The sequence below is a fragment of the Numida meleagris genome, chromosome 3 (genome assembly GCF_002078875.1).
Source record: "Numida meleagris isolate 19003 breed g44 Domestic line chromosome 3, NumMel1.0, whole genome shotgun sequence".
NCBI lineage: Eukaryota > Metazoa > Chordata > Aves > Galliformes > Numididae > Numida > Numida meleagris.
Genome location: NC_034411.1, coordinates 18,933,003 through 18,960,250, shown reverse-complemented (window position 1 = coordinate 18,960,250; position 27,248 = coordinate 18,933,003). Strand labels below are relative to the sequence as shown.

Below are 27,248 nucleotides of genomic sequence, written 5' to 3'. Positions count from 1 at the left end.
TGTACAGGTATACCATTTTCCATAAATAGACTGTGGTAATGGAGTATGGAATTAAAAGTGAGGACTTCAGAGTCAGGCCTAACCAGGACAGCATGGTGAGAGTTCTAGTTGCTCTATTAAAAAAAAAAAAAGAAGGCAAGTTTACAGCCACCAATGGAAACTTCATTTTAAATCTATGACGGCGCTGTTTGAAAAGATGAAGAAATACAGGTGGACGCGAAGAACAGCAAAGAAACAACCCAGTAGCACCGAAGTTTCTTTCTTGGGCCTGGATCAAACAGCACGGCCCTGCCCGCCCGGGGCCGGGTCTGCGCCGGCGCGACGGGTGCGCTGTGCGCCGGGCGGAGGCGGGGAGCGGCGGGCATGGCGGCGCTGCAGAGGAGCGTGGTGTCCCCCGCGGGCCGGCACACCGCCTCCCTCATCTTCCTGCACGGCTCAGGTTGCTGCTTAGGGCCGCGGCGCGGGGCAGGGGCTCGCTGCCTGCTGGGAAGGGCGGGGAGAGCTGCCCTCCGCCCCAGTGTTCTGCCGGGAGCGTGGCGGCTCTCTTCGGCGGGGCTGAGTGAGGAAATCCGGTTTCGGGTGCCTCTTGCCCTGCGGCTTTAGCTTCTCCTTCCTGTCCCTGGAGCCAGCGTGGGGCTGACCCCACGTGGGAGGTGGGCTTCGTGCTTGGGCTTTCCCTACGCTTGGGTCAGTTGTAGTGTGTGGTTCTGTCCTATACCTGCTCGGCTCGCTTCACCTGGAAGCTGTGTTCTCGTTAGTTTGATACTCCGTTATTTCTGAGAGTAGCAACGTGTGAAGGATGATTTTCCTAATTAAAATGTTTATAGGAGTTTCTAGGATCAGATTGTCAGAGTACTGATATCGTTCCCTGCAGAAAAGGACCTGGGGGTACTGGCAGATGGCAAGCTGGGCTTGAGCCAGCTATGTGCCCTTGCAGCCCAGGAAGCTGACCTGGTTAGATCTCACCTGGAGCGCTGCACCCAGGTGAGGAGTCCTCAGTACAGGAGAGACATGGACCTGTTGGAGTGTGTCCAGAGGAGGGTCACAAAAATGATTCCAGGGATGGAACGCCTCCCCTGTGAGGACAGGCTGAGAGAGCTGGGGCTGTGCAGCTTGGAGAACAGAAGGCTCCAGGAGACCTGAAAGCGGCCTTTCAGTATCTAAAGGGGATCTGTAAGAAAGAAGGGGGCAGACTCTTTAGTAGGGTCTGATAGGACAAGGGGAAATGGATTTTGAAAACTAAAAGAGGGGAGACTTAGACTGGATATAAGGAGGAAGTTTTTTACAGTCAGGGTGGTAAGAGAGTGGAGCAGGTTGCCTGGAGAGGAGGTAGATGCCCCATCCCTGGAGACGTCCAGGCTCAGGCTGGTTGGGCATCTGAGCACCCTGATCTAGCTATAGGTGTCCTTGTTCATCTCAGGGAGTTGGACTAGATGGCCTTTAAGGGTCCCTTCCAACTCAAACGATTCTAATGCTTTTAAAAGCGTATGTTAGTAGGTTGTATAAGGCACCTGCTGGGAAGATTCCAGCCTGTGCAGGTGGGCATCCTGGCACCTACAATAGGCCCTCAGCAGTCCAAGAATAAGAGGGGAGAGTTCATTCCGAAGGTTAATGTTAAACAACAGTAATAATGTCCATGTGACTTCAAAAAAAAAAAAAAAAAAAACCCTATGATCCTTTTTCTTTTTTATTAGATCAAGGCCTTGCAATCTGTTTTGTTGAGGAATGTGCACATGGTGACATGCTTAACTCCTTTGGTCTTACTGTAGTCTTTGTTTTTAGGTGACAAATGCTTATTAGTTATGGCCTTTTTACACAGATTAATTACATTTCTTTCTAAAACCTTGAAAGTTTAAAAACAAAAATGAAAGAGAGTTGGTAAGGTGTGTTCAGCCCTCTTGTTAATGCTAATGTTTTGATACTCAAGGAAATAATTTCTTCTCATGTTGGAGGAGGTAGGGAAGATTATGGTTAGAGGTTGGTTCCACATGTGGTCAAAGCACTCTACAATTTTTCATTTTTAATATGACTTCAGTCATAATGTTTGCAAGGGGTAAGTATGAGGGTGCTTTTATTTGGTTTTGTTTAGCAATTCCGCTGGATAGAATTTAAAACAGAAATAGCCACAGTGCCATTGCTGTGGGCTGGCATATAAAACTGAATTGGTACCTTCTATACAGCGCTTGTGATGGGAAGTGGCAGTTGGATGGCATGAATCCATTTTGTTAATAATGCTTGCTGCAGCCAAAATGTAACAAGTGGAGTATGTAAATACAAAATGGTATGGGAGAAAAAAAACGCTAGAAAATTTCTGGTACTGTACATCCGATTTTAAATAGAGGGTCTGTTTGGTAGCTCAGAAAAGAAGGCAAATGGTTGTTAATCAAACTTAAAATTTTTGTACATTTGATCAATTTAAGTTTACAACTTTACATAACAAATACTGAAAGAAAATTTGATAATGAAATATGTATTTTAAAGGAAAATAATTTTTCTTCAGGGCAGGGAGAAAAACTATTGCTGCCATCAGTTTATTTCAGGTTTGGAAGCAGAATTGACTGTTTGCCTCTTAGTAATGGTCAGAAAGATAGACAATGCTAAAATCTAAGAACAGCTTCAAAGAGAAACGTTTTGGAATGCTGTTGTGTTTTGTTTCGTGTCACTGTGTTTTCTCTCCCTTTCCTCCATTCTGTTCTTAGCAAATCAATTTTTTTTTTTTTTTTTACCCCTGCATACATGTACGTGCAGGTTGCATAGCATTTGGACCACAGGAACTCTTGGCGTACAGTAAGCCATTGTCAAATTAAAGAGTTTTCTATTAACTTTTCATTGGCAAACTGGCTTCAAGAACTGTAAATGCTTCTACTGATGTTGGTGAAAACCTTACTACCCATGTAAGGGAAGTGCTGTGGAATGTGTTCTGAAGCATCCAATTGAAGATGTAACTTTGACTTTTAACTTTTAAAATAGCACATTAATGTGTTGTGTTGGTTTTGGGACCCTATTGTTTATTGGCCACCTGGGATATTTAGCTCAGAACTTCATGGTTTTGCTATGTGCTCAACAGGAAAAAAAAATGCTGGGTTTGGATCCTTCTCATTTCCTATTGTCAATTCTAAAATGCACTGACTGTAAATATAGTGAAGTCTCTAAATTTTCTGTGAATGGCAAAGCAAGAGAAAACCTTGTCTACTTGGGAATTATAATCAGTGTAGCAGTAAGTTGGTTTATTCATGTGTCATTGTTCAGAGGAACCCATGTAAGAGGGCAGAAAGCGTGGATTAGGACCATTTTTCTTGTGGCTTGGTCACTTCATGGAATAAAATGAGTTCTAAAGTCAGCCTGACCAATCTGAAATAAAACAACAGGGAATACTGTTAATTCAGTTTAGTGGTCTGAGATGAGAATATGAAGGAGTCTTTGACTTCAGCGAAGAATGAAATAATATGGCACGAGTGGCAGAAGTGAGATTCCAGTTTGCTGAATCCTGCCTGACTTTTTAGGTTGGAAATTACTACAGATTATTACTGCCTGCTAGAAACCATATTTTTTGAGCTGGGATGTTGGAGACCTCTGTGTGCATGCGTTTTTAGGGAGGTGACAGGTTATATTTGAAGCTGCTGGTGAAGTAAAGATGAGGTCTAGAAAGTGTGTGTTTGAAAGGAACGCATGCTGCATTTGAATTCAACCTATATATCTATTCATAGCCCTTCTATTTGTAGGGACTTTGACTATAGGCTGAGTTTGGATGATTAATAATAAAGCATACTCGTAAGACCTGTTGGATTAATGGTTTTGAGAAGCTTGCCAGATATTTGAATTCAAACTTGAGCACATTTACAAAAAGTTTGACTGATACTTCCCTTAAAGCCTATGTATAACATTAGCATAATTAAATGTGAAGATTCTCTTTACTGCATGACTATGTATTAAAGTAGCTTAGTATAAAATGCTGTTCCCTTTAAAAGAGAGAATCACTTTTTACTACAGCAAGTTTTCTAACTCACTTTTTGGAATGTCCACTGGTATTTATTTTATGTTTTGTTATCAGCAAGTGAGGTAAGTTGCAAATAAGATGTAAGACCGTGTGCCTGATTTGGAGGTATTCAGCCACTGGATGTAGTAAAGTCTTTGTCGACTTATGCTGTGGAGCCTCCTGAGGAGTCTGTCTCTAGGAGTATTTGAGTCCATCTTCATTTTAAAGGTTATTTTCTTCAGGAGTTTGGAGGATTAACTTTGTGATTAAGAAATTGGCTCAGTCTTGTATAAATACATTTGACATTGCATAGTTTCCCCTCTGTACAGAGTAATTCTTGCTGTACTCTTCTGTGCGTTACAGGTGATACTGGCCAAGGAGTAAGAACATGGATAAAACAAATTTTGAATCAAGACATGGCTTTCCAACATATAAAAGTAATTTATCCAACGGCTCCTGCCAGGTATTGCTTAGTATATTTTAACAGTATGATTAAATTATTCTAATCCACTACTGTAAAGTATGCTTGGGAATATAGTACAGATTGCTGTAATGCTTCCTTTTTAATGTTTATGCCTTTTGGCAAAATCAGAGCTCAACAGTGCGTTGCTGCACTGCATCTGCAATGCTGAAGGATTAAGACTTCATGTAAGTCGCAATTTCCAATTCACATTCAAGTGTTGTCCTTACATCTTTCAGCCTCCTTGTGGTAAGTAGAAGATACTCCCGTGTGTGCTGTAATTGAATTATAAAGCCGTATTCTGTGTCTCTGTTCTACCTGCATTAATTTAAACACTAAAATACTTTGTTGTATTTAATGCTGGGCTTCAGTGCTTCTTGGTAGACTGTCTTTGTGACCAATGGGATGTGAAAAATCTGCAACTCTTGGAGGAAGGACTGGGAATTTTAAATTATACTTTTCCTTAATTTTGTCTCTGACCAACTGTTAAAAAGAACGGTGCTCAGTGTTCACTGTAGGTAAGATCTTGTTATTAAGTGACACTTGTGTATTCAGTGGTACGCCACAAGGAGATAAAAAATATTTACCTCTGTGATTTTGAAAGTTAAGGAGGTCAAACATAAAGGCCAGAAGTTGGTCACCTATGCCTGTATTTAACTGTTTAAAGATATGGTCTTATATTTCAAAGATGCTTAATTTTTCATAATATCAAGTCATTTTTTAAATGTCTGTGGCGCTAGGTTAGGAAAATGTTTTCTTTAATGGTAATGGGGCTTAAAGTTCTGTACAGTTCTGTGCCAAAGTGTGGCTGAGTGCTGAAGGAAAGGAAGTTGTGATATTCTACATGAACTTTCAAGGTACAGAGTTCTGAAAGTCAGAAAAAAAATTCTTGGAGCAAATTAACAAGTATAATAACAGATCTTATCTGGCAATCACTAATATGTGAAAAACCTTTCCTTGACCATGTATTTTTATGATCCACTTAGGCAGGAAAAGCAATTGAGAGATTGCTGTGTGAATATACTCACTGTTACAGAAAAATCAAGCTCATGACAAGTCTTTAAAGCAGTGTCTTTTGGGTTAGTAGGTATTGAATATGAGTGCTTGTAAATAATGTGATCATTACTTCAGTAATGACAGACTGAAGTGATAGGTGGAATTTTCAGTGTCAGATCAAACATACTGATGGGCTCTATTTCTTCCCTGTCAAGAGCAAGTACTAGAGAAATGTTGAGACTTTGCTACCCTATGAAATGTCAAGTGTTAGGTGCAGCCAGAGCACTTCAGACCACATCTGTGAGGCTGGTGCTTCGCTTTTCCATCCCACTGCACTTCTGTGGTCCATAAATCTCATTTATTTGGGGGGCTTTTTGGATAACTACAGACAAAAGCTACATATTAATTAATAACCAGCAAGATCAGAGTTAAATGAATGACATTAATGGGTACATGAATTGATTTTATCTTAAGGCTTTGAATTTCTTTACTTTTATAAAGAGATTGGGAGAAAGATATGGTCATAATTAGAAGATCTGTGTAAACAGAACTTTTTTTTTTTAAAAGCAAAGGCTGTTTTTAGTCTTTTCAAGAACAGGCTGAGGCCGTGCATGATTCTGTTAAGTGTTTTGTAGCAAAATTGTGAGAAATTATGTATTGAAAGAATTAAAAATACCCACACTGTTTCTCTTTGGCAGTATAAATTATGCTTAGGAGTATTAGTGTAGACCTTTCTGTTGCTAATAAGCACCATTAGCTGACATAGTGAAATAAGACAGATATCATCAAGTACGATAATGTTCGGCGCTCTTTGCAGCAATGAGAAGTGAGAATAAGTATTATTGATTGAAACAGAAGTAACAAAAGCTTTTGCAGACCCTTTCAGTGTTATTTTGGTGTTAAAGTTCAAGCACCTTATGCTTTTATATATTTGCAATGATTCCTTTCCTTACAATCGTAGAATCACTGGGGTTGGAACAGAGCTCCAAGATCATCCAGTCCAACTGTCCAACTACCACCAATATTTCTCCACTAAACTATATCCCTTAGTACAGTATCTAAACATTATCCTTTCAGTCCACAGAAAATGAAAACAAGATCTGGAACATTCAAACTTAAATAGCAATGGAAAAATCTGCATTAAGCGCTTGAATGTGCTGTGATTTTGTATATGAACATACATATGCATGTATATGTACTTAAATTCGTGTGCGTGCATCTTTGGTAAGAATGCCAAATGCTTCCAGCACCAACAGGGGAATTCAGTGTCCTTGATAATGGTACCTGCAGGTGGGCAGTTGCATGTGTGCAAGTATGCACATATGGTTCTGATCCAGCTTTTGAGCATCTGGAAACAGATGCTGATGAAAAGCTGCAGCGATGAGTGAAGGAGTATCTCTGGATGGCACAACGTTTCCCACTGCATTGTCAGTTTTAGGAGCAGAGCACAAAGCTTTGTCAGCAGGTTTTTACACTAATGATGAAATCAAAGAAGAGCTTTAAGTTAGGCAAGACCATACTAGGATTGCTTGGCTAATAGGCTCTTCTGGCAAAATATTGCTAATGTGAATGTAGATCATAGTCTATAATAAACTCCAATCTTTGCCAGCATAGCTTACCACATACACATTAAACACTCTTGAAACAGTTATGCCAGTAATAGCGGATTTAATATAACTGCAATGCTAGAGGCTTTCACAGGATAAACTGCATGTTAGAAAATGCCTCTTGAAAATTTTGACTCTTGAAAATTTAATTTTGCTGGTAGGTAAGTCTTTAGATTTGGGTCTTCAGCTCTTAAATAGAGTTCTGAACAGCAACAGAGCTCAAAATTCTCTGTAAAACATTAAATCTCCTTTGTGGAGCTCAGATGGGTTTTGTTTTTGAATGTTATTTGGATTTTTATCCTGAGCACGTTTCCTTTATTACTACAGCATCAGATGTGTTTTGATTCAAGAGTCAGGACACTTGAAAATTATGTTGGAAAACCAGCCCAGCACGTAAGCTAGAAGAATTCTAAAACATGTTTTCTGTTTGATTAGCATTGATTTCAACAAACACTAGGTAGGATTTTTCTTTTATGTGGGTAAAAGCAACAGAATGTTTCTGAAATACATTTTATAAAAATTGTTTTCTACCTCTGAAGGTCTCTGTAAAATACTTCAGCCTTTTTTCAAGGCTTACTTTTCTTTAATCATTCGCTTTTATAATGTTCAGGGTCTGTCTAGAAAATTATCCTCCACATGTCCCTCAAACAGATAAAGTGTACACCCCATTTTCACACTTTCCCCATTACTTCAGAGTGTCCTGAAGTTTCTCAAATTTGCCTGTTTCCTGACTGGAAGTAACAGAATGTAGTTAGAAACGATGTAGGTGTTCTAGCAGCAAATTGCAGTTACAAACAAATCCTGTGGTGAAGAGCGTGCTTAAATAAAAAATGGAAAGATGCAGGGACTTGAAGTCTCAGTGAGATGTAGTAGTGGCACTTGGAAGTGCAGTATGTTTGGAAATTAAATGCCTGAATGTGATACGTGAAGATTTTGTTCAAGTGGCTTGCTTTACAAATTTCCAGATTTTGCTGCTTAAAGAATTTTTGCTTTCTGTCACATAGGCATTTGGGTTACTGAAAATCCATAAATGTGTTCTATTTTAGTGGGTTGTTCTTTCAGCTTTAGCTTTCTTTCAAGACCAGTGCTAATGTACATAGATTTAACTTGATAAAGACAACAGAATTGTATTTCTTCTCCCTTGTAATGCTAATGTGTGACTTCTAATTAAAACAAGGGATCTCAAATTGTAGCCCTAGTAGCTGATGCAATCCCTAAAGCCACGTCTACAGTAATAGTTTTAAAGGAAAGGGTTTCCTTTTTTCCTTTTTTTTATTTGGATCAGGATGACTACAGCTTTAAATACTGTTTCAGCTGCTATGACTGTGACTTAAACATTAGGTTTCTATTGAGTTTCTAAATCAGAACTGAATGCTACCCAATTTAACTTTTTTTTTTAATAATAGAAAGTGATAGTTTAAATTGGCATTGCAGGAGCTAACGTGGTAAAGTTAAAAACCATTTAGGCTCCACTTGTTTTAATAAGTATACCTTACCTTCTGTAATTTCCTTAAAAAATCTAGGTCAAAGATTCTTTGCATTGTCTAGCATTCCATTCTGACAGTCTTCTTTTGCGAGTCAGAAAGTAAACTATAAATACCACTCACGCTATTTTGTGGACCTTTTCTGAGATTCACTCAACATACCTTTCAGTGGCCAATAATTCTTTGTGGAGCTTCTCTGTTTTTTCAGTATATTCTAATTTTTGTTGTCACTAAGTTTGTGGCTGCTATGAGCTACTCGGTGTTATACATACTGGTCTCCATCCTTTCACCTAGGTTTGCATCTCTGCTCACGGGTGGAAATTAGTTTCATCTCCTCATAGTCCCCATTTGGCTATATTGCAAAACCACCAGACAGTTTGGCACCGTTCAGCACCATTGGCAGTCTCTGCTAGTGAGAGGCCTAGGATTGGAAAAGCAGCAGGGGTACTGCAGGTCAGACTTGAGATGGATTGGCAGAGCCGTGTAGGGGAGCGTGCATGGTGCCTATCATACTATGCTTGGCTCAAGTGTGTGTTATTAATCCCTCACTTTTGTGAGCCCTAACCTCATTCATAAATTTAACACAAAGTTGTCTTTTAGAAACAGAGTTTTAAGGGACAAATGCAAGTTTTGGTTGGTATCATGGGATGGTTCTTTTGTCTCCTTCTAAGCAGAAATAAACCGTATTCTGCATAGTAATGATGAAAGCATACTGGGAGAAGCTTCATGTCTTCCTTTTATTTCTCCCATTCTGTTAGGTGAGGAAAACATGGATATGCATACATGTAATGCTTTCCTGTGGGTGGGAAAGGTCATTTACGGTCTACACATCCGCAATGTTATTGCTGTTTTTCTGATTTTTACAAATCCCTGCAAATGGCATCCTCTCCCCCAAACAAAAAGACAAGACAATTAATAAAATAAAAATCTGCCTGACCTGCTGAGTTTGAGTTTTATGTCAGCCACCTTTGAAGCTGGCTTTGTTTTGAATGGGTAACACTTTATCAGAAGTAACAAAAATCATCAAAACATTGTTTCTTCAGGTAACTGTAATGTATTTGCTCAGTTATTGCAATTTCAGGCAGCGGAGGTTCAGAACAACTGTTTTAAAAGCATTTGCGTTTACATTGCTGTGGTTGAGTGAAAAGGCACGGGATGTTCTGTTGAACAGATGGAATTACTCCTTGTGGAGATGACTCTTTTTTGTGTACTTGTTAAAGCCGTTTGAATTTCTGGCACATTTTATGCTGTTACCGTACTGTAAAGATTCATTGTTAAGCTGTGTTGAACCTCAGATTTAGCATAAGATATAACTTGGATCAGATCTCTGAATAATGCTTCTGGTTTGAATATGTGGATTCTCTGCCCTCTGCCTTCTGTCTTTTTTTTTTCCAAGTACACTTTCAGCTTCAACTTGACAGTGGGATTAAAAAGCAGCATTAAGAAACAGATATTCTGTTGTGGTGCATTGGTATCAGCAGTGAAATTATGCAAATAGAATTTGGGTTTAGGGAGTAAGATTGAATGTCTTTTTTTTTTTCTTCAATGAAAGCATCTGTAGCAGAGTCAAGACTTGCTTCTACCTCTTGGATAATCTGGCACTGTGCTCTGTAGATTTTCTTGAAGGGACGTGTAGACTTCTAAAAGACAACATTACAAAGTCTTATGTGACCCTGTGCCTCCTAACTAAAAGGAGATGAATTTGGGAAGGAAGCGAAAATAAGGATTTCAAAAATTTTTGGAGTATCTTTATTTGAATCTTGAAGCCGAACTTCACTATAAATTCTCAATTCTGTCTCACACCTCCAGAAGTTCTGTCTGGAACTTCAAAAAAACCTGAATAGATCCCGAGTGGTCTGTATTTCATGTGACTATCAGCAGGGTGATCTGAGTGTTGAATGTAAAGACAGTGATAAAACTATGTGTCAAGAGGAAGAGTTGGTGAAATATATTTGTTGTTTATCCATGTGCTTGTCTGCTATTCAACACTTCTTACTGAAAGCAGCTAGTAGTCTTGTCTTACCCTTTTATGTCTTGTAACATAATGTTTGTCAGGGACAGTTATTTACAGGTTAACAAACAAAACATCTGTACTTTTATTTGAATTTATATGCTGGTAACATTTTGGAGACAACTTAGCATGGGTTTAGATCTGAATTTGAACTTTGTGTGCCATTATCTGGTTCCTCTCTGCTTGTTTTAACTTAAGATCACTTCAAGCTATTTAGCACAAATCTATACGAGATTAAGGCATAGAATGGGTCATCTATGCTTCAGAAAGGTGGAAAAAGATGAAGGTATTGCTGTCTACTTTCATTCTGTTTTCCTTGTTAGTATGTAACCCACATTAGCAGATGCTAATCTAGCTTTAGTTTGTGAAAACATGAATGGTTGGTGTTACTTTGGAACTTTGCAATGAAATGAACAGTGAAGATTACCTCTGTATTTGAATATGTGTTTGTTATCCTTTTAATCTTTTAGAGATACTAGAGCACAAATTTTTCTTTTAAGACATTCAGATGGGAGGTGTGTGGGATATTCCTGAACTACAGTTTCATATTGTATCTTATTCTAGAAGTATATCCAAGACCTGTGAGGTACTAAGAAGAAAATGATCTAGAATGATGTGAGAACGCACTTTAAGATCCTTTTCCTGAGAGTTCTTGCAGTTTCTTAAATGCTGCTAGCCATGTCGCCCTCCATTCAATCTCTTTGTTAGAGAGTTAGTTAAACTTGTAGGAAGTTGTTTCAAATCTCTTAAAAATGGGTATACATTTGAAAGTTCGATATACCTGGAAGAATGTTTCTTGATTACTGTTTTCTGATATGATTTTGAATCTTTTTTTATGTTCCAGAGGCTTAACAAAGCAAAAACACGTCCTTCAAAACAAACAGACAAAAACAGAACAAACAAGCCTTGGGTCTGGGCTGTGTATTGGTATGCAGAATCTCCAAAGCTTGTGTTTTAGGGACATGGAGTTGTTTTTACTACCATTCAAAAAGAGTAAGAGAAGTAAGGTACAGAAAAACACGCTGGGAATAATGTTATACAAGTTTTGTTTGAATTTAGGATAGCAAAAATCCAAACTTAGCGGCCATTTGATTTGACACTGTCCTTAATTGACCATACTTAATAGATGGAGATTTCACTCCAGTCTCTATTTCTTTGCTTTTGTGTATTTTGGTCCAATCTCTTGTGTCCATGTGACATAGGAATTTTTTTCTTTTGTGGTTTAATTGTATGAAAAAATTTTATGCTGTATTCTTGGAGCGGCACAGATGGTTCCATGCCAAGCATATTTGTTTACCGTGGTAATGTCTGAGTTGTAGTGTGCCAGCTAATAAAGAGATTTATATAAAGAACAAGGTGAATGACTAAAACAGATGTGCCAGTTGGGTGAACCATTAAAAGAATCTTACTTCCCAACTTTTACATAAAGTTATTCTCAATGTATTTCTGAGAAATCAAGAGTGGTTGCATGGATGTTTTTGAGACAGCTGAAAGAATCTCATCTGTTTGCTTGGGGGTCTTTTACTCTGGGATTAAGGCACATTAGTATTTCATCTGTTTCACTGAAGAACTTGCAAAGACAGAAGGTAAAAGTCGTGAGTTTTGACTTCTGATCAAGCATTATAATCTCATCATGGGTTTAGTACTGACTCTAAATTGTCTTTCAGTTAAGGGGAAATATGTTTTAATTTTTTGATAATATGTATTTTCCATGAAATAAAACACATCTTCATTACATGGAAGTCCTTGTTCAACCTCCTGTGATAATACTATAATCTTATACATCTTTTCTCACGTATACGTGTTACTCTGGTTTTACTAGAAAATAAAGCATTCTAGCTATGACTGCTAAGCATTTTTTACCAGGACTGGCATAAAAGTGAGAAACTAAACCATTGTATTAAATTCTGTTTAACTGCTTAGTCTGTACAGTATTTTGTCCAAGAGACTTCGAGAGAATCCATTGGTTTCACTGTTGGTGTTTTTGACTGGAGCAGTTACTCTTAGAAGCTGATAAGCAAATCAGAAAATTTGTAATCTTGTTTCTTAGGCACTGGTGAATTCATTTGGGAGGAGTCCTGGATACAGCCTTAATGCTAGGGAATTAAAAGGAGATTTTTTTCATTCATCTTCAGCTTGCTGGGTGAATGAAATATTTCCATTGTATTTCTTTAAATTTAGTAGTTAAACATTTTTAAAGGACAAGTAAGGACTAAAATATGTATATGTATATGTTAGTTCTGGTGGTTAAGTACATGGTTAGTTTTGAATTAAGCAAATGAGGGACAGCCTAAGGTACGCACTCAACTAAAGCTGACCATCTTGAGCATGAGTGGATTGCTTTAGTTTTCACGTACTGAAACTGTGCTCAAGTAGGTGAAACAGCGCAGTCTGTGCGTACCTGCCTCCTGTTTGTTGCCTTTCTTTATACCTGGCTTATCAGCTTTTAAGTCATGGATCTTATGTATTTCATGTTCATATCTCCTGGTAGAAGAAAATCTGTTCTCTCATTTTTTACTTGTATGACTGAGTAACGCAAGTAGTATTCAGCCTTTTGCATACTTCAGCTAGTGGCAGTATTTGTGGTTTAGAAGTAGACATTGACATATGAAATGTATGAAACCTCTCTGGTATTAATAAAGGCAGAATTTGTTATTTCATTAAGGGTAATTGAAGTAGTGCCTTTCTCATTTTAAGCTAGCTGTGTTTTTGTTTAATCCTAGCACTGAAAAAATCAAAAGCGCAGAAGTCAGCATTAGCTTTTCAGTGGGTTCTCATACAGACAGACTTATCAAAAGCTGTCTGTTTATAGGCAGTGATTGTAATCTGATCTGAGCTCACCTAAGCTTAAGTAAAAATGAAGTATGTGCCCCCGATTAGACATTGCAATTAAGGATTTTAGGGGGCTTGGTTTTGAGCTGAAGCATCGATCTCAAAGCAAGATTTTTGATATTAAATTGTGAAACCACTGCAAGGCAGTTAGATCACCTTTCTTGGGATTTCAGAACTCTATTTATCTTTTTTCTTTAAAAACAAAGGAAAGGCTGCTTTCAATTGGAGCTTTCATGACTGTGAGGTTTAGGCAGTACTTAAAAATATTAATCTGACAACACAGTATTATGGAGGAGAAAAAAAGATTGCTATGCCTTTAATTTGTCTGTGCACCAACCAGTAAGCACATGGCATTTCTTTCAATTACTTCTGAGTTACCTACCTTATTAAGGTGAAGATGGCTGTGTTTATTTAAGAAGAAAAAATTAATGGAAGAAATGTCTTAAAAGTACTTGAAGGGTCATAATATGCATCTCCTGTTAATTTCAACAAAAATAAGTCAACTGAATCACATAACACTAGTTCCTTCAAAGTTGTCTTATTGAGCAGCTACTTAAGTTTGTCCTATTCCCCGGGGGATTTCAATCCTAGCTCTGGGATTAAGAACCTCTTGACTGGGTTAGGATTGATAATGTTTAGCTGAACTGATCAACCTTGACATTGGAAGTTTCAGTCAGTTCATTTTGTATAGCTGCCAAATGCCTTCTTCACTCTTGAAGAACAGTCTTTTGAATGCAAGAAAATGCGAAGTGATTGGGGATGAAGTGAATTAGAGCTGAAAGACATTCCTTCTTTCCTTTGCTGGACAAATAGCAAATTTTATTTACCAATTATGTTGACAGCTTTTGATCTTTTGCTTGATTAATCATTTGTTTCCTTTCCTTCCACCACTCTAGGCCTTATACACCTATGAAGGGAGCCATTTCCACTGTGTGGTTTGACAGATATAAAATATCTAATGACTGTCCAGAACACATTGAGAGTATTGACTCTATGTGCCAAGGACTTACAGATGTGATTAATGATGAGATAAAAAATGGCATCACAAAGGACAAGATACTAATAGGTAAGACTTAATTTTTGATGTGTTTATTTTAATTTTCTAATTGTTGAGATCATCTACTTTGAGATTACTTCGCTCTAAAAGCCCATGAGCCTGTCTTGCTGTTGCCAAATAACTCTTTCAACAGCCAATCCTCAAGAACATTCAGTCATTATTTAAACCTATATCACAGGATGAACGTGGCTAACTGCAAACAGTGTCCTCAGAAATGTAATATATAACAACTTTAATTTGAAATGATCATTTCTAATCATAATTTAAAACATAGTGAGCAGTGCTTTACTGGAAGCAATGGAAAAATGCATGCCTTTTACTTCTAGCCATTTTAGAGGGTGAAAAGGCGTACTTCTGGCATGCTTTACCAAAGAGGCTTGTATTTTGGAGAGTGCAGAGGTAGCGTGTAAATTGTCATGGACTTTTCCATACTGCTTTAAAGATTCTGATTTAAGTTAATGCATGGGGAAACAAATGGCATTTTATACATCACTAAAGGTTTACACTTGACGACAAATGATGTGCTAGTTGTCATATTTCATATGTCTATCTTCTTGTCCCTCTTAATTTCCACAGATTTCCAGCGGCTTTCACAGTAGTTCTGTGAAATAGGGAGTGGGATATCGAGGCACAGAAGTTGAGGCCAAAGGAGTAGCCTGCATGAGAGAGGGAGTGAGAATTCAGGAGTCCTTGGCTCCTTGTCCCATCCCTAGACCACAAACTATTTCAGGTTGGGGAAAAAATTCCTAATGTGGGAACTTTAAATTTATGGCCAAGTGAGTCATGCCATCGAGCTCCTGCGTGGTGAAGCCACTACCCTTCAGCCTACATGTTTTCTTGGTCCAGCCCAATGTTACTCTTTGAAGGCCTCTGTTTACTTTCCCTTTCTGGCTTATTGCCCTGGCTGCGGAATGCATTGTTTTGGATGGCTTTCAGCACAGCCTTTGATCTCTCTTTCCTGTGTTATACCTGCTGGCTTGGAAACAGCTGAAGAAGTGCAGGTGCTTTTTCGTAGGGTGAGCTGGGAGATGTTCTGTTTACAGATCTAGGTTGCTACTAGATTTTTCTTCTTTCTCTGTAGCCCTCAAAATCATTAGTAGACTGCAGTGTGAGGTGCTTTTTTTTTTCCCCCCACAAATTTTAAACAGAGTATAGTTGATGTGCACCAATTGCTTCAGCATGTATTTGGGAGTCTCTGTCTCTGTGTACTTGCATTTCTCATCTGTAAAATAAAAAAAAGTGCACATTTTCCTCACTCTAAAGAACATTGGTTTCAGGCTTCTGGAGTAAGGTACTGTTTCTTTGCACAGAACATCTTTGAACAGATGCTTCATCCTAGTGGATCTGATTTTCATGTAACAAACAAAATAAGGCAGCCCTGAATTAGTTCCAGCCAGAGAACAGAAGCAGGGAGTCTGCATGGATACATTAAAAAAAAAAACAAAAAACAAAAAAAAACAAAACAACTAACTAGTGGAAAATGAATTGTCACATATGGCTATGCAAATCTTAGTGTTCCTTCACAAGAACTTTGTGCCTTCTCTGTGCTGGTTTTAATGGTTAACTAGTATGGAATGCAATAGAGAACGAAGCTTAAGAGATCCTGTGAGGATTCTATGAATAAAGGCTGATTTTAATATCAGTAAGAGTCAGCGTAATGGAACATACTTGATAGTTTTAGGTAGGCCTTTGTGAAATAGTTTAACATATTCTGGCATTGTTTCTTGCAGGAAAGCAGAGCTCCTGTAAAGGCACTTGGTAGTTTTATAACATGAAGAGCAGCAGTGGTCATTTTCAGGTACATCACAGAAGCCAAGAACAGTTGCATGAGCAGGGAGGGGAGTTACATGGGATGAGATAGTTATTACAGGGTTATGGAGAGCTGGGTTGTGGGACTTTCTATTTTGCAGTAAGTGGGTGTTTTAATGAGTGGAAAGAAAACAAAATAAGTATGAGGAGGGTAACAAGATTGAAGGTTCTGGTTTTATATAGAATAGTGGACAAGAAATTACAGGCTGAAGGTGAGTGTCAGATATTGTTAGATGATGGCAAGCTAGGTGTTAGGCAAGCAGGAAGGGGGAAGTGGTGTAGGCACTCAAACGGTGGAAATGAGCAGCCTGTCATCTGGTGTTCTAGGGGATGTCTCCTTCTGGAGCCGTCAAACTTTCCACCAGGCTGAAGATTGCAGGTACAGTAAGATCATACGTTCTGAGAAACTACAGCCTGTACTGTTACTTTGGGTAGCACAGTTAGCTCTGAAATCCAAAAGCAGCTGCCTGTAGAGCTGAACCCTGAAACTATGGATGAAGTCAGATTATGCTATGCCTCTCATTTTCTATATCAATTAAAACATTGCAGCAACTTTGTTTTTAACAGTTGCACTGTGAATCTACTTCTAAAGCAAAGAACTGAAATGCTTAATTCACTGGATGTGGATAAATTGTTATTAAAATCAACCAGCATACAGTGCTATGCAGCTTATCTGCCTGTTCCTTTCCTGATAGTTTGCATTGCTTTCATGCCAATGTAGAAGTCTCTTGAAAGAAGTAAACTACTTATTCATTGAGCATTTTATTCCTCTTGACTTTGTAAGGAGAAGGAAGGAAGACTCTGACTGAAATATTAATTACTCTAAATAATTATATCATCCCTTGAATCCTTTGAATGGAAATAACTTTCTAGCTAAACAGTCCTTTTGAGTTACTCTTACTGGTGTTCCTGGCTGAAGCACGTCTTGCCAATAACCTCAAGTTATTTGACTTTGGAGATAAGAGCATGATAAACATTAGTCAAATTCTGATTCTTGGAGCTTTGATAGTACCCCTTCTTAAAAGCTGGTTGTGATCCTTCTTTATAGATCTCTGAATTCATCATTAAATTAGTTAAGCAAATAGCATTTTAAAATGCGGGACAATCACTTCATTTTCTACTTAAAACTGAGTTAGTTTTCAGGTGTTGGTGGGTCTTTTGTGTGTTTAACTACTTCTGAAGTGATGGTGTACTATAAATTTCTTAGGTGGATAATGCCAAATATTTAGACAGTCTTACTCATGAATATGGTGACGCTTGATAGAAATAGACACTTCTCACTTGGAGCATAAGGATAGGGTTCACTTTAGTCAACTACGTTTCAGTGAAAGGCCATCTTTTCATTCTCTTCATTGTTCTTAAGTACAGTACTTTTTGTGTAGTACAGAAATGCTGACCCAAGCACATTGGGCTCTGCCACCTGTAGTCACTTGTATAAGCGGCCAGTGAAAATAAACTTTCAATAACAGTCCTGTAGATTTGACTGTATGCCAAAACACACACACACGATTCCTGACCCCTTGCACTGTAACAATAACAAGACACACAACCACTTTTGTTTATTGCTAGACTTCTTACATAGCTACTGAACCATGGTGGAAGTAACATGAAAGTTCTGTGCCTCTTGTAAATATTAGCATTTCCATCTCTGTGTGTGTGAGAGACTAAGATGGGGAGGAGAAAACTTTGCTTTGACATCCCAGAGAGAAGATTCTGTTAATATGAGAAGATGAAAAATCAGCAATAATTCATTAAAACACAGCGCGCATTCAAGACATGCCTCAGAGTGCACGTTGACATGCACTTACTTCACGACTGTGCCTATAGGGTCATAGAAGAGAAAGGCTTCACAATGTCAAGTTCACTAATCCATCTTCAGTGTCAGTGCAGATTCAGTGCTACTTAGGCAAATCCTTACCATTGCTTTTCTGTCTTTTTTTTTAAAAGATCTCGAGTTACAACTTTCCTACAACAACCTAGAATCACTCACCTGTTCTTTTTCTATTTTAAACCTTTCCCTAGTATAAACCTTTCCTAGTAGACCATGTTGATGCTGTCTCCTTTATAATTCTTCTCAATGTCCTCTGTTTTACAAAAGATAATTATTTTTACTGCAAGCAACACAGCACATATTTGCTAGCAGTTTGGTATTTGAGTCATAAATAGTACTTTCTGCAGAGAAACAAAATAAATGCTCCATTTTTTTTTAAGGTGAGAGTTGAGAGAAGGATTAACATTCCAGATGAGTTCACAAGTATACCAGGTTACCATGGAAGAAGCAAAGGTATGAGATAATAAAAATATATGGATGGGAGTAGCAAGCAAAGCTGAGAGATAAATGACAGGAGTTGGAAAGCAAGTTTTCTAAATGCATTTTTCTTAATGCATGTTTAATGATGGGTGAATATCTTTTTTCCCTAGTGCTCTTCCACGTAATTTTCTTCTCTTCTTTCATTCTAACTTGGCTTCAAAGGTTCTCCTCTTCTGCACCTCATGAAAAGTAAGTTAGATGTTCTCTTGTTGGGAGAAAAGTTGGTTTTGGAGTATATACTTGCAGTTGTCATGGATCTTTCCCCTTACTGCTGGTTACAACCAGGATTAGGGAGAAGAAGCACATGTGTCTCTTCATGTTCATAAGTTGAGCACCATAACACATGGGCTATGAGGTCTGCAGGTGTAGGTGTTTCAGAAATCAACCTAATATTACAAGACTGAGCTGACTGTAAAAATTACAGCTAAGTGTGGCAGGAGGACTATTTTGTCATTTTCAGAAACAACCGTGAACACGCTTGAGATGTAGCTATATCCACAGCTTTGGTGGAGTAACATCTGAATGAACACTCGTTTGAGACTTCATGGCTTTTACTTTCTTTCTAGTTCTGAAAGTTGATTGCTTATGTTCTCTTCTACCACCTATTTCAGTTGAAAATCCATAACTAGATTATAGTTTAACTGAGGTGGTGCTTCAGAAACCACTGTATACTTTTTATGAGAAAACAGTAAAACTCATGTCACTTAAATACACTTTCAGACATGCTGTTTTTTTTTTTTTTTTATACTGAGAAAGTTGAATAGCAAATTTATTCCAGAGAAGAGGAAGTGGCTGAGCCAGTCAAGGGAATTTGTTCTTGTAAAGACAGTGAGTAACAAACAGAATAAAAATGCTCTTAGGGGTTAAACCATTCATTTCAGTTCTGCTGGTTTGTAAGTTTAATATTTAGTGAAGTTCCATAAATAAAAGGAGAAAAAGGCTGATATAAGGAAATTCACTTGAGACAAAGTGCATGTTGAAGCTTTTACACAGGAGCAGTGTTCTGGGACTTTTGTAGAGAAGGGAATTTGCTGTTTCACTGGTATATTTGTACTCTTCTCTGATATTCATATATGAGCACTGTTAAATGTATATAGTACTTCCATTCATGTATGGAAAAAGGAAGGTCAGAACAAAGTCAGCTTTTTTGCAGTTGATGTGTAGAACAAGGATTTGCTGTTACCATTAATAGAAGGTAAATCACAGTAAGTCCTTAGGGAGAGCAAAAAGTAAACTGAAATGTAGCTTTAGGGAAAATTCATGATAATAAACTGATTAAAGCAACTGTAAGTTGAAATTTCAAAAAGGAGAAATGGAGAATGAAAAATGCTATGAAAACAAAAGGAAAACTAGGCAAGAGCATGTAATATATTGTGATGATAACAGAATGGGCAAAGGCAATTACCAGCTGCTAGTGTAGCCTGATAGAACAGGAGGGTAATTGTCTCTGATTGCACAGTGCTGGTACAGAGGCTGTGACATTCATCTCTTGCCACTTTGTTACCAAAGCTGTACTGACAAATTTGAAGAAATGCAGGGAAGATGAAAAATAACTATTAGAGAAACAAAAGAAAAAAATTGTTTAAAATAAGCACTTCAAAACCCACTCCTACATCCAGATCTCTATCCTTATCATAAAAGTCTGGGCGTAGCCTCTTATCCTCTTGATGCTGTGCTGTAATGAACTAGTTTCTAATTCTGCAGCACTAACTCATGAAGAGGAGCTCATGCTTTGTCTCTGCAAATAGTGGATCTGTACTCCCTGCAGATATGAGAATTAATGCACTAAATGTGGTTAATAGTCAAGATTGTTTCCTGCCACTGTGATTTTTACTGTGGAAAAACATCTTGAATCACTTTTTAAAAATCATACTGGAAGGACCTAAAAGTGACCTGGTTCACTGTTTTGTAAATCTCCATAATCATCATGTGTAACAAAATGATTAAAGCATCCTGGAATGTGTTGATGATAGCTTCCTTCTCCAAGTGATAGAGGAGCCAATGAGGAGAGATGCTGTGCTGGACCTCGGTCTCACTGAAGTGTGACTTGTGAGGAATGTGAAGCTCAAGGGCAGCTTTAGTGGCCCAGAAATAGTGGAGTTCAAGATTCTTTGGGCAATGAGGAGGGCTCACAACAAGTTTGCAGTCCTGGACTTGTGAGCATAATTTGGCTTCTTCAGGTATGCTTAGTTGAGTCCCATGTGATAAAGCTCTGGAAGGAAGAGGGGCCCAAGAAAACTGGTTACTATTCAAGGATCACCTTCTTCAAACGCAGGAGTGTTGTATCCTAACAAAGAGGAAATCAGTCAGGAAGTCCAAGAAGGCTGTATGGATAAACAAGTTGTTCTTGGACAATCACAAACTCAAGAGGTTAGAACTAGATTTTCTTCAAGGTGCTTTCCAACCCAAACTAGTCTGTAATTCCATATGATTCTATAGGTTTACAAGAAGGATGGGAGTAGTCTTTATCAGAATTTCTTGTAATACAAGGTGTAACAGCTTTAAACTGAAAGAGTAGATTTAGATTAGGTATTAGTAAAATATTCTTTACTATAAAGGTGGTGAGGCACTGGACCAGGTTGCCCAGAGAGGCTGTGGATGTCCCATCCATGGAAGTGTTCAAGGCCAGGTTGGATGGGGCTATGTGGAACTTGATGTCATGGGCAAGAAGTTGGACCTAGATGGTAAAGGTCCCTTTGAATTCAAACCATTTTTATGATAGTACAGTCAGATTTATAAATCAAGACGCAATCAGCAATATTGAAGCCGTGTTTAAGTTTTTGTTCCCTTAGGAAAACCTAGAGCGTTCTGAACCCAGGAACGAGTCATTGCATGTACTAAGTGCAACACAGGGGGAAAAGACAGTTAACATTCTCTCCTGTATGTGGGATGCTTAAGAGGCACAGAGAAAAATAAACCTTAGTGCTAGATAATGTTTTTTCACCTTCGTGGATACAAACCCAAATGTTGTTTTACCAAATACAAATAAATGAATAAAACTGAAGTGTGATAGTAGGTAAATGTTTGGTCCTGAACGTAATATTGAAGCACCATCACAAACCACATTATCATTTCAAACTGATAGAAATAATGAGAAAATTAATAGAAAGCAACATCTATAGCACAAGTGAGCTCAAGGCTTTATACAAACATCTTTACCTTTAAAAGTTCCTAAGGCTACTTATAAGTTCTAAAATGGTTTTATCACTGAAAAGTGGCAGTGGTGATGGAAGTTTTTTTTTTCTTCAAGCGTGAATAAATTACATACAAGCAATTCAGTCTCTCTTCATTGTTACATTATGTTATGTTAGTATTGTTACACCTTATTCTAGACAAGAATGTTTTGTTATTAATAAAGTAGATCTTGGGAGTTTCCTTCTGAGTCACATTCTTTAATTTGGAAGTGTGAAAATCCTGTGATTTCAACAATTTGTATTTAGTTCAAAAATTTTGTATTTAGCACAAAATCTTTCTTAATTAGCAAAGCAAGTTACAAGCAGTTTTATTCTTATTGCAGGAGGGGTCTCGCCTAGAAACCAGACTATACAGAAGCAAATTTGAGGTCATAAATGCATACTTGAGTGAAGTTCTTTTGCTAGAAAAATCTGCTCTACTGAATTGAGTCTGTTTTGTATGTGGTTATGCTTCAGCCTGTGCCTAAATCTCTTCTGTAAGGCAGGCAACTTAAACCATTTACATTAAGTTTCTAATCACTAGTATTAATACTTTCCCGAAATGGCATCTGCAAGGAGAAATAATGCTACTGAATCATTACTCCCACACATTATAAAACCAGTGTTTGGTAGTTGTGTTTTTCTTAAACTTGTTAATGATTAATAGCATCTCTTTAAAAATAGATACAAGAGGTGAAAAAAAGTAGAAAATTAGCACAGGTTTTCTGTAAAACTTGTTAGTAAACTCTGAACCTTGTGCACAGCCTTTGCACTCCTGCCGTATACATTGTCTCAAGGGAAGGTCTTGCCTATCTAAGATCAAAATGCTGCAGTGTCATTTTTGATCTTGATTAATTCATGATAATCTTAACAATGCTGTAAGGTCTATGTATAGGTTATATTGAGATCATAAGTGTGCATAAATGCACTTCTCTGTATTGCTTATGTTCTATCACTTCATATGTTATTTCTTATAATATCTGTACAATGCCTATTTTTCTTTAATCTGAAAACTCAATTCCTGCAGAAGTTACTGACTGAACATACTTTTTTTAGCGTTATGTCGAACTTACATTTACAGTGTCATACTTCCTGTAGTTGGGATTTGCCTCCAACTGCAAAAGCTTATTCAAATTGTTTCAAAGTATTTACTGTATGGTGTTTGTTCAGCGATTATTGTGGTGTCAAGTGATAAAATTCAGGTTTTCTCCTGGAAAACCAATTTCAAAGAGCTAGTTGTCCTTTGTATTACATTTTTCTTATGGTAGTATGAGCCACATGAAAGAACCATTACCTAATGTTCTTCTAAACAGAAGGTGACTGCATTGTCAAAGACTGCTGGTGAGTAATTGCAGATAGTGTTGCCAGACTGTGACTAACTCAGTACAAAATTTTAGATTAAATCATTTACAAACTAGTAATGAGTTTTCAATGCAAAGGTTTTCATATTCAAAAACACTGAACAGGCTTAATTTTCTAAGTGGACAAAGCATATCTGCATTTATTTGTAAACTGTCTATGACAGTATTACAGTGCTTCTTGCAGAGGATTGACGTAACAGCATCATTCAGAATGATCAAAAGGAAAGGGTAGAAATGATCAGGTTCCGCAGAAGAGAATACAGAAAAATTCATCTCCATATATGTTGTTATTTGTATGATAGCTGCGTAACTTGCTGTATTTGTAGGTACTTCCATAGGCTTTATTTTTCTTTCCATGAATCTGGTATCAGTGGTGTTGAAATTTTGGGGATTACTCTGAGTCTTTTGCAACGTGTTTTTTTTTCATTGTTGAATCCTCCGAAGTATGAAAGAATATGTCTGGTGGGAGGTGATGATGCAGGTGACAGGCTTGCAGTGATTTTTCAATATTTTTGTGAGAACAAGTTTCTTCAAAACTTCACACAGCTCACATCACCTGAAGTGTGTTTTGGAATTACTTACTCATGCATTCTTCAACTACCTGTATTTCTGAACTGCCAATGAGTACTTAGACATTACTTTTAACTTTAAATTAAAGATTGACTTCAAGGGTAAACAGCAAGTCCTGTCCTTATTTACCAGAGATAAGTATCAGAGTATTATCATCTCCCCCGTGCACAGCTACGGGATTCCAGGTATATCTCCTAGTTTGAAGATACAACTCTCCTAATTCAGTTGAGGGTCATGTTTGCAAAGGAAGGCCAGACTCCAGTCTTCTAGACACTGTGTTCTTCTCTCTCTCTCTGATACTCGTGTTAAACTGAGATACTTCAGTTACAGTTGAGGTGAATATGGCCAAAAGACTACAAATGACAGTAACTGGAAAGAAGAAACCAGAGTTCAATAGAAATTCTGATCAGAAATTGATCAGAAATTAAAAATACTGTTGTGTGAGAGAAGTAGAACACTTTGTCTGGATTAGTCTAGTGTTTGTAGGAAAATTTTTGCTCAAGTCAAGCCAAATCTTCCAGTTACAGTACAAGATGTTCTGTAAGCTAGAAGGGTGTTAGACCTTGTGGGACATACAATTGTACTTATTGAAGGACACTTCCCTGTTTGAGGCTGTCTCACTGTGACCAAAATAGTAATTAGAGTGCAACATTTTCTGCCTCTGAGCTTGTGTGCCCCGAGGATATCGTGTGTGGTTGCAGCATCCAATGAAGTGTCACAGTTGAATATCATTGGGCTCAATTTCAGTACTGCAGAGGTGCTGCACTTGTTGGGCTTTGTACAGCAGCGATATGAAACTTATGTGTACGACAGAACGGGCTCAAAACAGAGGGCTCGCATAGTCCTTGCAGAAGAGCCACACTCATTTTCATGTCTCCCTTTGATCACTTCTGAAGGCTAAGCTAAAATGGTTGTGTGTTTTGTCTACTTGTATTTTTCCTTCAAGCCCTATCTCCGTGTTTTTTGCATAAAAAGGTCTCAGTACAGAATTTTGCTACTAATGAACATGAGTTAACAGCTTGGCACAAACCAATGATCTCACCAGTACGTGTATGCCAGTGCTGCTCTGAGCACGGCTGCTGTCACAACCTTTCTGCCAGTTATCTGTGTGCTAGAAAGGTTTTAGCAATCCAGTCATTCTTCATGGTAGTCATTATCTGGATACAGTCAGCATAGTACCTTATGTACTGCATCCTTGTGAAGCAATGCAGTGGTCTGGATTTCTTTCCTAATGAGTGAGTATTTGTCTTGTGAAAATCATACCTGAGGAATTCTTGCATAAGGAATTTGTGCAGTTGAAGATACATATTTAACAGAAAGCTGTTAGATCAGAGATATTGCTAGATCTCTGTTGCCCCTGTTCATCGCTGGGGTGTTGAACTAGGTGATCTTTGAGGTCCCTTACAACTTAAATGATTCTGAGGTGGGCTACCTCTCTGTTTTTCCCTGTATGTTGTCTATTCTAAGGAGTAACAACAACGAAAAGGACCTCAAACTCTGAGTAGTCTAATGTGTTTATTGGTTGAATACAACAGCGAAACAGATCTTTTATGCTTAAATGGTATTCAACTAAGGACAAATAATTTGCGTTAAAAAAACAGGAAGAATTCTGTTTACAGAATTTTGCTTTGTTCATATATGAATATATATACACAATGTTCAAGTATCTGAAATAGGGCGTACATGAACAGCCTTTAAAGTCTTAGTATTTTGGTTTATATTTTTTTCTTTCTCAGTGACGATCCTTTAACAGTTCTTCAGCTGTCCGACTTCTGAATTGAATCAACTTTTGATTTAAGATTATTGTAATCTTGTTACTGAAAATACTTTTCTGTTGCATTGTGTTTAAAAGGTAGAAGTCTGAAGATAAAAACAATCAGACCGGATACTGGATTACAAATTTATAGTAAAATCCTATATTTGTTTCTTTTGTTGCATCATAGGAGGCTTTTCAATGGGAGGTGGAATGGCAATGCATTTAGCATATAGGTTTCATCGAGATCTTGCAGGAGTCTTCGCTCTGTCAAGTTTTCTCAATAAAGATTCTGCTGTTTATGAGGTGCGTGTGTGAAAAGTTTTTACAGTAATATTGCTTAGCTTAAAGAAAAGCATGATAATTAAAATCAAGTATAGCATGTTTCTTCATCTGAGGTATTAGATTAATAATCTAAACTTACATTTCCTAGAAATAGGTAAGCAGAGTATTAGAGAAATAAGTCTTTAAAACTGTCCTTACATGATGTTTTGTTCCTTTTTGAATAGGCAATACAGCTACTTTTTTCAGAGTAAATCAATGCAGAAGGTGAATTAACAAATGTTTTGCAAGTTGTCAATAGTTTTTAGAGTAGATGTAACTGTTTGAAAATTTATAGTGAATTAAAATACTCATGGGCTCCATCTGCTGCCATGAATTTCTTTTGTTTCTCTTATTTGGAAAGGGATGTAGTCTTAAATTTAAGCCTTATCATTAGTCAAGACTTACCACTGGGACTTGAAGTGCGTGTTTTTTTCCAGCTATATTTCTTTGTTTGCTTTTGTATAGATAGTACAGTATCTGCACTAGTAGACAGATTAGTAAGTTGAACCGTTATGTAAATTGTTACCATGTAATTGTAAATATTCTTTAAAAATTTGTAGTGGTGTCTTTCACGGTGTTTCTTCTCCATCTAGGCTTTGAAAGGAAATGAAAGTGTCCTTCCAGAATTATTTCAGTGTCACGGAACTGCTGATCAACTAGTTCTTTATTCTTGGGGTGAAGAAACCAATAAGGTGTTAAAATCACTGGGAGTATCAGCATCTCTTCATACTTTTCCAAACCTCAGTCATGAGTTAAATAGAACTGTAATAGAAGACCTGAAAACCTGGATTCTGAAGAAATTGCCTGTTGAAGCAGGAAAGTCAAATGAATAAAAGATACAGTTTTCATAGACTTTTGTTGTTTGTGGGTTTAAAATCATACACATTATGTAAGCACACTTTCAGGTAGACACTGTTATATTCCATAGAGTTCAGTTAAGTAGCAACATGATGGTGCTGGCTATTAACACCCACTTCATCATAAGGATTTCTTTTTTTGTTTTCTTGTACATTTTTTAAGTACACATCCTTGTCAGTCTATGGAACATAATGACTGACATTATTAAAAACTTCCTTGAATTATCCAAACAATATTCAGGAAGCAAAGTTGTGTATTTCTGAGATACGTATTTTTTCTTTGTGTTCTGAGGTTGAAAAGTATACAGTGCTATGATTGTGTCCACTGGCGTAAAAGTAGACCAGAGCAGTCATTAAATAATGGACCTTTCAGTATACAGTTCAAGCTAGTTAACTTGGAGCGACTTTATTGGCTTCATGAGAACTTTCAGCATGTCAGAATGAATATGTATCAAAGCAGAGTTGTATGTTGCCTCAGAAAAATAACTGATCTTTGTGATACAGTTTTCAAAGCAGTCACAAGTAGCAAGTGTCTGTCTATACCACAGGCTCTTGTTATTACTTAGTATCATTGAGGTGCTACTTAGAGATCTACTGTTATGTGAGCTCTTTAAGCCCTGTGTCTCTCTGTAGGTTTAAAAAGAAAAAGTGCCACGATCCCTGGTAA

General features: G+C 37.6%; 1 protein-coding gene across 6 annotated transcripts; it reads left to right on the top strand.

Annotated features, from left to right (window-relative positions):
- On the top strand, positions 1 to 26,576 carry LYPLAL1 (lysophospholipase like 1). Of its 6 annotated transcripts, XM_021390883.1 has the most exons (6): positions 325 to 439; positions 875 to 984; positions 4,340 to 4,439; positions 14,263 to 14,432; positions 25,591 to 25,706; positions 26,318 to 26,576. In XM_021390883.1, exons 3-6 carry the CDS (start codon positions 4,393 to 4,395, stop codon positions 26,555 to 26,557), a joined length of 573 nt encoding a protein of 190 aa, XP_021246558.1. In that variant the 5' UTR covers positions 325 to 439; positions 875 to 984; positions 4,340 to 4,392; the 3' UTR covers positions 26,558 to 26,576. The 6 variants fall into 6 exon arrangements, with proteins under 6 accessions (XP_021246560.1, XP_021246554.1, XP_021246558.1 ...); XM_021390885.1 differs by lacking the exons at positions 325 to 439; positions 875 to 984 and adding an exon at positions 1 to 95; XM_021390879.1 differs by lacking the exon at positions 875 to 984 and having other exon boundaries at positions 285 to 439.